The 11,443-nt window shown below is 46.7% G+C and overlaps 1 protein-coding gene across 1 annotated transcript; it reads right to left on the bottom strand.

Moving 5' to 3' along the window:
• Nucleotides 1-578: 578 nt before the first annotated feature.
• On the bottom strand, nt 579-10,396 carry tmem41ab (transmembrane protein 41ab). Its single transcript, XM_071330842.1, has 5 exons — nt 10,122-10,396; nt 5,779-5,929; nt 4,904-5,065; nt 3,412-3,550; nt 579-1,366 (listed from the first exon to the last, which is right to left on the bottom strand). Exons 1-5 carry the CDS (start codon nt 10,283-10,285, stop codon nt 1,122-1,124), a joined length of 861 nt encoding a protein of 286 aa, XP_071186943.1. The 5' UTR covers nt 10,286-10,396; the 3' UTR covers nt 579-1,121.
• Between the last annotated feature and the right edge of the window lie 1,047 nt (nt 10,397-11,443).

Below are 11,443 nucleotides of genomic sequence, written 5' to 3' on the forward strand. Positions count from 1 at the left end.
CTGACTGCCTCAGCCTTGTAGGATGAGGTGCTGTGGGTTTAGCCTGACTGCCTCAGCCTTGTAGGATGAGATGCTGTGGGTTTAGCCTGACTGCCTCAGGTTTGTAGGATGAGATGCTGTGGGTTTAGCCTGACTGCCTCAGCCTTGTAGGATGAGGTGCTGTGGGTTTAGCCTGACTGCCTCAGCCTTGTAGAATGAGATGCTGTGGGTTTAGCCTGACTGCCTCAGCCTTGTAGGATGAGATGCTGTGGGTTTAGCCTGACTGCCTCAGCCTTGTAGGATGAGATGCTGTGGGTTTAGCCTGACTGCCTCAGCCTTGTAGGATGAGTGGCTGTGTGTATTATTACTTGCTGAATGTGGTATTTTCATTGAAAATCACTGATGCTATGGGCTGTCTACCTCAATGCTGCTGCATGACTAGCATGTGAGAAGAACACACACATCTGCTTGTGTTACTGGCTGCGTGACTGACTGACTGACTGACTGGGTGACTGGCTGGCTGTGTGACTGACCAGTAACACCAGACCAGCAACACCAGACAGATGAAAGGGGAGACATAAATATCTCTACCATAGATGAATAGTATAAGCTTTTAATTAAATTTGCTGACACCTTACAGTACAATTTTGGCACCAGTAGAGTAGCTGTATAAACCACGCCCCTCCACAAACATGCCTTCTCCGATGTTGGTAACGAGGCGGTACTTATTTAAATTAGGTAAGAAAATATGTTACCATTGGTGTATTAAAATGAGCGTTAGGGTGATGTCACCCCTTTCCCCTTAATAATCCCACCTCCTGAATCCAAGTGTTTGACATGGGGGAGGAGACCAGTATCTTTATGACCAACCTTGATCAATGTAGGAACAACAGTCAGTTTTCATACTTTGGTCATCATACTTTGATCTGGTTTCATCCAAATATCATCAAATTTCATGGAAAAACATGATTCTGACTGTTCATAACCTTGAAGTATCCTCGGCATAGTGGCAGTTAAGACGTTTCTCTCCCCTAAAAAAAAGTCTAAACCCGCCTGTGTAAAGCTGTAGAGATAGTGGCCAATCCAGTCCAGCAGGGTCAGTCAAGTTCAATCAGACCCAGGATGACTGTATTTCAGGAGGGTCATCTCCTCTTTCTGTCATCAGCTGCTTGTCCCTGGTTCTGTCTGTGTCCTCCATTCTGCTGCAGCCCGTCCAGTTGGAGATGGTTCTGGCGATAGCGCTTGATAAGGGCTCCGGGAAGCAGGGCCACACAGGCGATGGCCAACAGCTGTAGCAGCGTCCCCCAGGAGAAGATATCGTCCAGGGAAGAGATCTCTGACAGGATGGAGCCTGTCCGCACACAGATGAAGTTATACGGGATCAAACCTGATGAAGGAGAGGAGAGACTGGGTTAGACCTCCTAGATAAACACTAGACCTGGAGAAGGAGAGGAGAGACTGGGTTAGACCTCCTAGATAAACACTAGACCTGGGGAAGGAGAGGAGAGACTGGGTTAGACCTCCTAGATAAACACTAGACCTGGGGAAGGAGAGGAGAGACTGGGTTAGACCTCCTAGATAAACACTAGACCTGAAGGAGAGGAGAGACTGGGTTAGACCTCCTAGATAAACACTAGACCTGGAGAAGGAGAGGAGAGACTGGGTTAGACCTCCTAGATAAACACTAGACCTGATGAAGGAGAGGAGAGACTGGGTTAGACCTCCTAGATAAACACTAGACCTGGAGAAGGAGAGGAGAGACTGGGTTAGACCTCCTAGATAAACACTAGACCTGGGGAAGGAGAGGAGAGACTGGGTTAGACCTAGATAAACACTAGACCTGGAGAAGGAGAGGAGAGACTGGGTTAGACCTCCTAGATAAACACTAGACCTGGAGAAGGAGAGGAGAAGACTGGGTTAGACCTCCTAGATAAACACTAGACCTGGGGAAGGAGAGGAGAGACTGGGTTAGACCTCCTAGATAAACACTAGACCTGGAGAAGGAGAGGAGAGACTGGGTTAGACCTCCTAGATAAACACTAGACCTGGGGAAGGAGAGGAGAGACTGGGTTAGACCTCCTAGATAAACACTAGACCTGGGGAAGGAGAGGAGAGACTGGGTTAGACCTCCTAGATAAACACTAGACCTGAAGAAGGAGAGGAGAGACTGGGTTAGACCTCCTAGATAAACACTAGACCTGGAGAAGGAGAGGAGAGACTGGGTTAGACCTCCTAGATAAACACTAGACCTGATGAAGGAGAGGAGAGACTGGGTTAGACCTCCTAGATAAACACTAGACCTGGAGAAGGAGAGGAGAGACTGGGTTAGACCTCCTAGATAAACACTAGACCTGGGGAAGGAGAGGAGAGACTGGGTTAGACCTAGATAAACACTAGACCTGGAGAAGGAGAGGAGAGACTGGGTTAGACCTCCTAGATAAACACTAGACCTGGAGAAGGAGAGGAGAAGACTGGGTTAGACCTCCTAGATAAACACTAGACCTGGGGAAGGAGAGGAGAGACTGGGTTAGACCTCCTAGATAAACACTAGACCTAGGGAAGGAGAGGAGAGACTGGGTTAGACCCTAGATAAACACTAGACCTGGAGAAGGAGAGGAGATACTGGGTTAGACCTCCTAGATAAACACTAGACCTGGAGAAGGAGAGGAGAGACTGGGTTAGACCTCCTAGATAAACACTAGACCTGGGGAAGGAGAGGAGAGACTGGGTTAGACCTAGATAAACACTAGACCTGGAGAAGGAGAGGAGAGACTGGGTTAGACCTCCTAGATAAACACTAGACCTGGAGAAGGAGAGGAGAGACTGGGTTATACCTCCTAGATAAACACTAGACCTGGAGAAGGAGAGGAGAGACTGGGTTAGACCTCCTAGATAAACACTAGACCTGGGGAAGGAGAGGAGAGACTGGGTTAGACCTCCTAGATAAACACTAGACCTGGGGAAGGAGAGGAGAGACTGGGTTAGACCTCCTAGATAAACACTAGACCTGGGGAAGGAGAGGAGAGACTGGGTTAGACCTCCTAGATAAACACTAGACCTGGAGAAGGAGAGGAGAGACTGGGTTAGACCTCCTAGATAAACACTAGACCTGGAGAAGGAGAGGAGAGACTGGGTTAGACTTAGATAAAGGCGATATGGGAGGAGGGAGAGTTCGGAACAGTAAAGGTGGACATGATCTGGCTTTGGTAATTAATGACATCTGTTGAAGTAGTACTTCAAAATAACAAGGGAGAGACTGTTAGCCTTCTGAGCTAAAGCCTAGACATGAACTCAGTCAGCTAATGAAAGTCTTCACGTCTTAAGCAAAATTATGTATCATGTGAGTGTCATTCGTAGTAGTATTATATAATAGTCCTGTGTGTTGTGTTGTGTGGTGTTGCGTTGTGTGGCAGTGCTGCTTCTGTTTCTCACCGATGAGTACGGAGAAGAAGAACATGGAGACGGGGATGTTTAGGATGGGGGACGTGACGTTCAGGAACCAGTTAGGAGTCATGGGGAAGAACCGCAGGAACAGGAGGAAGAAGAACAGACTGCTACGGTTCTCCTCCACCTGATGGAGAGAGGGAAGGAGAGGGGATGGGAGAGAGGAGGAGGTGGAGGGGGGGTGGGAGAGGAGGAGGTAGAGAGGGAAGGAGAGAGGAGGAGGTAGAGAGGGAAGGAGAGGGGATGGGAGAGAGGGAAGGAGAGGGGGTGGGAGAACGTAGGAGGTAAATAGGGAAGGAGAGAGGGTGGGAGAGAGGAGGAGGTAGAGAGGAGAAGGTAGAGAGGGGGTGGGAGAACAGAGGAGGTAAAGAGGAAGAGAGAACTGTAATTTTAAATGTACTTATTAATGAATGATTGGAGGGATATTACTAGAGTCCCAACACTGTAAAAGAACACATGGCATTCTGCATTCTTACCCTGTGTAACACGCTTAGTTATGTTTCCCTTGACACTGTTTATGTATTCCTATTGGTTGGTTGAATTTACATATCAATAAGGTGTTATGCCATTGGTCATGCTTGCAGATAGGGGGAGGTCACATTCTGAAATAGTGCATTTTATACATTATATACTTCTATGACCTTTTATTGTCCCCAGCACAAGGTGCACATTTTTAATGATCAAGCTGTTTAATCAGCTTCTTGATATGCCACACCTGTCAGGTGGATGGATTATCGTGGCAAAGGGGAAATGATCACTAACAGGGATATAAACAAATGTGCGTACAAAATGTTAGAAAAATAAGCTTTTTGTGCGTATGGAAAATGTCCGGTATCTTATTTCAGCTCATGAAACATGGGACCAACACTTTACATGTTGCGTTTATATTTTAGTTCAGTGTATATTTGTGTGTACAGTACCTGTTAGATATTGGTGGCTTCCCGGGATGCACTTTTCTATGTTATTGCTGTAAGAGAGAGTTACCCAGCATGCTCTAATTCAGTTATTTCCATGCCAACAGACGATTCACAAATCTGCAGCGATCAACATACTGTTGTCCTGAACATGTGTTTCCTGGTGTCTATCGTCAGAATAATCACCAATCAACTGGGACCGCTGACTGGACAGTCTGTTCTTTACAAACCAAAAACCCAAGAGAGTTACGAAGTACGATCACATCTGTTACACTGGTGATCAGACCAGTCTTCACTGGACAGCTGTTACACCTGTCTAACCTAATGTGTAAGCCAAGGACACTGTAAGAGGAGACACACACACACACACACACACACACACACACACACACACACACACACACACACACACACACACACACACACACACACCCCTCTAGTGTATCTTTAGAGAATTGTAATCAAAGAGCGTGTGGAAGGGTCCTGTACCCTCCAGTCCTACACCCTCCTCCAACAGCCCCATGGTACTGTGGTCTGGAACAACATACTCTGTCTCTCTCTCACACCTTGTTCTGCAGCCGGTCCACCTTGTCAGGGAACAGGCGTATGATGTAGCTCTTCCCGAAGGCAGCAGAGAGCAGGTAACAGAAGGTAGAGCCGGTGGTGGTCAGAAGACAGGCCAGGACCAGACCCTGCCATGGACCAAACAGCGCCCCCGCCAGCATGTTCTGGGAAGCACAGGGGATGAGCATGGTGAGCACTGGTGGAAAAAGTACCCATTTGTCATACTTGAGTAAAAGTAAAGATACCTTCATAGAAAATTACTCAAGTGAAAGACACCCAGTTAAATACTACTTGAGTAAAAGTCTAAAAGTATTTGGTTTTAAATATACTTAAGTACCAAAAGTTAACTGAAAACATATAAATCATTTCAAATTGCTTATATTAAGCAAACCTGACAACACAATGTTGTAGTTTGTTTATCTAGATAGCCAGGGGCACACTCCAACACTCCGACATTATTTACAAATGAAGCATGTGTGTTTAGTGAGTCCGCCAGATCAGAGGCAGTAGGGATAAGTGTGTGAATTGGACCATTTTCCTGTCCTGCTAAGCATTCAAAATGTAACTTTTGGGTGTCAGGAAAAATGTATGGAGTAAAAACAACATTATTTTCTTTAGGAATGTAGTGAAATAAAAGTTGTCAAAAAATATAAATAGTAAAGTACAGATACCTCAAAAAACGACTTAAGCAGTACTTTAAAGTATTTTTACTTAAGTACTTTACACCCCTGCTGGTGAGTGTCAGGAGGCAGGCTGTTCTGACCATGGATGGAGAGTCTGGTCATAGGGTCATAGGGTCATGGGGTCATAGGGTCATGGACACTTGGAAACAAAGTGTGTGTGTTCCGTGGATGAGTGTAATGTTAGTCCCTCTCACCAGGAAGGAGGAGCCAGGGATGGCGAAGGACTGTTTGTAGAGGTAGGCACTACAGAACAGCAGCACCACGTAGCCTGTGTGTTCTGTCTTATAGAACTGCAGCATCTCAGCCAGCTCCCTGAGCTCATCCAGGTCCGACGGGAACTTCAGTCTGGAGGGAAACAAACACCAGCAACATCAGATAACATGGTTCCTAATACTAGTGTCAGATTTAGACCTAAATATTGGCACCTAGTTACTGTTTGCACCAGGGGGAAAGTATATATATATTTTCTTCAAAAGGGAATTGAGGACACTGAGGACAGAGCATTTAAGGTAACACAGGCGAAGGCCATAGGAAGGGGTTATAGGTTATAGGAAGAGTTTATAGGTCATAGGAAGGTGTTATAGGAAGGGGTTACAGGTTATAGGAAGGGGTTATAGGTTATAGCCAGCCATAGTACACACAGTACAGACATACTATGGCTGTGTATACTATGGCTGTGTATACTATGGCTGTGTATACTACGGAAGTATATACTATGGCTGTGTATACTATGGCTGTGTATACTATGGCTGTATCTACTATGGCTGTATCTACTATGGCTGTATACAGTATACAGCTGTATACACAGCCATAGTATATACTGCCATAGTACACACAGCCGTAGTACAGACAGCCATAGTATACACAGCCATAGTATACACAGCCATAGTAGATACAGCCGTAGTATACACAGCTGTAGTACAGACAGCCATAGTTGTAGTCATATAGGGAAGACATAATGCTCAGCCCCCAGTCTGCTGGTGTATGACTAGTCTAAACTTGACTCTCTAGAGTATTGGGAAGCTGGGGATACCCTAATCTGACATCATAGACAGGTCAAACACAGGCTACAGTGGGCATGGCTGGTGCCCGTGTGCAGGCATGAAAGAGAGAGGATGAGGTTTCCAGATGGCGGAGAGAGAGGGACGTGTTTGAGAGAGAGAGTATGAAACAGGATACGGGACAGAAATAGAGGCTTTTGCTCTGGGATTTCTGCCTCTGCTGGTTTCGATGCTGGAAGTATCAGGCTCCTCAGCCGTGACACAGACACACGCAGACAGAATGAACCATAAACCATGAAACCTAAGCTGCTGGTATCACATCTAATGGTTGAGCTGTATGGGATGAATGGAAGGCAAAGCCACTGTGGTTAGGATCTCAGATGTGTATCCCTCAGCACACAGTGTCCAGTGTTATGTCCTGGGTAGCACCTCATCAGAACTGTCCGGTGTGTATCCCTCAGCACATCGTGTCCAGTGTTATGTCCTGGGTAGCACCTCATCAGAACCGTCCGGTGTGTATCCCTCAGCACACCGTGTCCAGTGTTATGTCCTGGGTAGCACCTCATCAGAACCGTCCGGTGTGTATTCCTCAGCACACCGTGTCCAGTGTTATGTCCTGGGTAGCACCTCATCAGAACCGTCCGGTGTGTATCCCTCAGCCAACCGTGTCCAGTGTTATGTCCTGGGTAGCACCTCATCAGAACCGTCCGGTGTGTATCCCGCAGCACATCATGTCCAGTGTTATGTCCTGGGTAGCACCTCATCAGAACCGTCCGGTGTGTATCCCGCAGCACATCATGTCCAGTGTTATGTCCTGGGTAGCACCTCATCAGAACCGTCCGGTGTGTATCCCTCAGCACACAGTGTCCAGTGTTATGTCCTGGGTAGCACCTCATCAGAACCGTCCGGTGTGTATCCCTCAGCACACAGTGTCCAGTGTTATGTCCTGGGTAGCACCTCATCAGAACCGTCCGGTGTGTATCCCTCAGCACACAGTGTCCAGTGTTATGTCCTGGGTAGCACCTCATCAGAACCGTCCGGTGTGTATCCCTCAGCACACAGTGTCCAGTGTTATGTCCTGGGTAGCACCTCATCAGAACCGTCCGGTGTGTATCCCTCAGCACACAGTGTCCAGTGTTATGTCCTGGGTAGCACCTCATCAGAACCGTCCGGTGTGTATCCCTCAGCACACAGTGTCCAGTGTTATGTCCTGGGTAGCACCTCATCAGAACCGTCCGGTGTGTATCCCTCAGCACACAGTGTCCAGTGTTATGTCCTGGGTAGCACCTCATCAGAACCGTCCGGTGTGTATCCCTCAGCACACCGTGTCCAGTGTTATGTTCTGGGTAGCACCTCATCAGAACCGTCCGGCGTGTATCCCTCAGCACACAGTGTCCAGTGTTATGTCCTGGGTAGCACCTCATCAGAACCGTCCGGTGTGTATCCCTCAGCACATCGTGTCCAGTGTTGTGTCCTGGGTAGCACCTCATCAGAACCGTCCGGCGTGTATCCCGCAGCACACCGTGTCCAGTGTTATGTCCTGGGTAGCACCTCATCAGAACCGTCCGGTGTGTATCCCTCAGCACATCGCGTCCAGTGTTATGGACTACCGGGCATGATGACTCCTTGCTGTCCCCAGTCCACCTGGCCTTGCTGCTGTCCCAGTTTCAACTGTTCTGCCTGCGGTTATGGAACCCCTACCTGTCCCAGACCTGCTGTTTTCAACTCTTAATTATCGGCTATGAAAAGCCAACTGACATTTATTCCTGATTATTATTTGACCATGCTTGTCATTTATGAACATTTTGAACATGTTCAGTTATAATCTCCACCCGGCACAGCCAGAAGAGGACTGGCCACCCCTCATAGCCTGGTTCCTCTCTAGGTTTCTTCCTAGGTTTTGGCCTTTCTAGGGAGTTTTTCCTAGCCACCGTGCTTCTACACCTGCATTGCTTGCTGTTTGGGGTTTTAGGCTGGGTTTCTGTACAGCACTTCGAGATATTAGCTGATGTACGAAGGGCTATATAAAATAAACTTGATTGATTGATTGTTATGTCCTGGGTAGCACCTCATCAGAACCGTCCGGTGTGTATCCCGCAGCACATCGTGTCTAGTGTTATGTTCTGGGTAGCACCTCATCAGAACCGTACGGTGTGTATCCTTCAGCACATCGTGTCCAGTGTTATGTCCTGGGTAGCACCTCATCAGAATCGTACGGTGTGTATCCTTCAGCACATCGCGTCCAGTGTTATGTCCTGGGTAGCACCTCATCAGAACCGTCCGGTGTGTATCCCGCAGCACACCGTGTCCAGTGTTATGTTCTGGGTAGCACCTCATCAGAACCGTCCAGTGTGTATCCCTCAGCACATCGTGTCCAGTGTTATGTCCTGGGTAGCACCTCATCAGAACCGTCCGGTGGTGGACCTGGCAGGAGACCATAGAGACCCAGTGGTGTCCTCCTGTCCAGGCTGTCCATCCACCTCCGTCTACCATCACCTCTGCATGTCTGTTCTCTAATAGGAGTGTACAGGGCTGATTAACATGACGCCAGGGTCCTGAAACTCCTTTATAATTAGGTAGGATGAAATATGATGGGACCATCGCATAACGCCAACCAAGACAAGTGTGTCCTGTCCAGGGTTAGGTCAGAGCTGTATGTTCTCATACTCATCAGACTGAGGAGGACAGTATTTCAGGCCAAGTCAACCTAAGCCAGCCAAGAGAGGCCACGGCCAGGTCTCCACTGGGGCAGAAACCATAGACGTAGGAGAGAAGGTGGGGCTGGATGAGACACACAGGGGTTTAGAGTAGGCCAATAGGAACATCATCTGAAAACAGGAACTACTGTAATGTAATCAATCACCTAATGCTCTCAAACACCATCAGCAAGGACAAATACGTTGAGAGAACAGCAATCAGCTGTGACGTTTCCTCTGAATTAGCCGACACTGACAGTCAGGTGTTTAATGAGGCCATTTTCATAACTTGTCGTGCAATCATCTGAGGGAAATGAGATGCTGCCAAACGCAGTGATTATTACAGCACCTCCATGGACTCTGCGCTGTCTGTCAATACATTTACATTTACATTTAAGTCATTTAGCAGACGCTCTTATCCAGAGCGACTTACAAATTGGTGCATTCACCTTATGATATCCAGTGGAACAACCACTTTACAACAGTGCATCTAACTCTTTTAAGGGGGGGGGGGGTTAGAAGGATTACTTTATCCTATCCTAGGTATTCCTTAAAGAGGTCAACATCATAATCAAACCACAGATAACCACTCTGAGACTTTAATGTGACATCAGATCTATTACATAAATGGTGATGTCACTATGCTATTATTTCCCCGAATATAACACTGTGGAAGTGTCTATATATTGACTTATTTGTAACGTTGTATACGTAAACATGTCCTAGAAAGTGTCATTGTACAAGCAGGCAGCTGCTGTAGCCTATAATTATTATGCTAATAGCTGAAAAGTCTTGCGACATCTGCCAAATTGTAGCTATATATCTGTTGAGGCTGGCTACCTGTACTCTACAACTTCCACGTCTCCCTCTGCGCTCTCGTTGTTTAACTCCACCTCATGTCGCCGGTGAAGATGTTGCGGTCCGGGCGGCAGGAAAGAGGACAGGAGATAGAGGTATAAAGTTGCCGCTCCTACCACAGATAATAAACCCGAAATGGAACCCATTGCTACGCGCTACACCGACCTCCTATCAGAAAGGCTTGTTCGGTGACCGACTCCCGGTGTCGGTGTTGAGAAGTGAACGTCACAGAATAACTTCTGACAGTTGCCCTGTGGTCCTGGAATGCTTTCAACTATATCTTCACTAGAGGGCAGCCTCGTGCTCTCTGGTGGTGCACGGGTCAACTGCCAGACTAGAGTACTGAGGATCACTGTCTGGACTTTGATGTTATAATCTACAGTTGGCTCTCTCTACACCAAAGGATGTTTTTGGGCAACAAACTTGTTTCTCTGCACTACAACAGGTGGTGTGTGATGAAGGTATTATCTTGTTTCTCTGCACTACAACAGGTGATGAAGGTATTATCTTGTTTATCTGCACTACAACAGGTGATGAAGGTATTATCTTGTTTCTCTGCACTACAACAGGTGATGAAGGTATTATCTTGTTTCTCTGCACTACAACAGGTGATGAAGGTATTATCTTGTTTCTCTGCACTACAACAGCTGGTGTATGATGAAGGTATTATCTTGTTTCTCTGCACTACAACAGCTGGTGTATGATGAAGGTATTATCTTGTTTCTCTGCACTACAACAGCTGGTGTATGATGAAGGTATTATCTTGTTTCTCTGCACTACAACAGGTGATGAAGGTATTATCTTGTTTCTCTGCACTACAACAGGTGATGAAGGTATTATCTTGTTTCTCTGCACTACAACAGGTGATGAAGGTATTATCTTGTTTCTCTGCACTACAACAGCTGGTGTATGATGAAGGTATTATCTTGTTTCTCTGCACTACAACAGCTGGTGTATGATGAAGGTATTATCTTGTTTCTCTGCACTACAACAGGTGATGAAGGTGTTATCTTGTTTCTCTGCACTACAACAGCTGGTGTATGATGAAGGTATTATCTTGTTTCTCTGCACTACAACAGCTGGTGTGTGATGAAGGTATTATCTTGTTTCTCTGCACTACAACAGCTGGTGTATGATGAAGGTATTATCTTGTTTCTCTGCACTACAACAGGTGGTGTGTGATGAAGGTATTATCTTGTTTCTCTGCACTACAACAGGTGATGAAGGTATTATCTTGTTAATAAAGCTGAATAGAATAGTATATACTGTAACATAGACCTATAATGTTACACCAAATACACTTC

Source organism: Salvelinus alpinus, chromosome 10, assembly GCF_045679555.1.
Source record: "Salvelinus alpinus chromosome 10, SLU_Salpinus.1, whole genome shotgun sequence".
NCBI lineage: Eukaryota > Metazoa > Chordata > Actinopteri > Salmoniformes > Salmonidae > Salvelinus > Salvelinus alpinus.

Excerpts from the sequence above, each read along its gene's own strand:
- tmem41ab (XM_071330842.1), bottom strand. The coding sequence starts at position 10,285 with ATGGGTTCCATTTCGGGTTTATTATCTGTGGTAGGAGCGGCAACTTTA. Across the intron at positions 5,066-5,778 it reads TCCCTGGCTCCTCCTTCCTG|AACATGCTGGCGGGGGCGCT; the intron begins GTGAGAGGGACT and ends TGTGCTTCCCAG. Across the intron at positions 1,367-3,411 it reads CTTCTTCTCCGTACTCATCG|GTTTGATCCCGTATAACTTC; the intron begins GTGAGAAACAGA and ends CTCCTTCATCAG.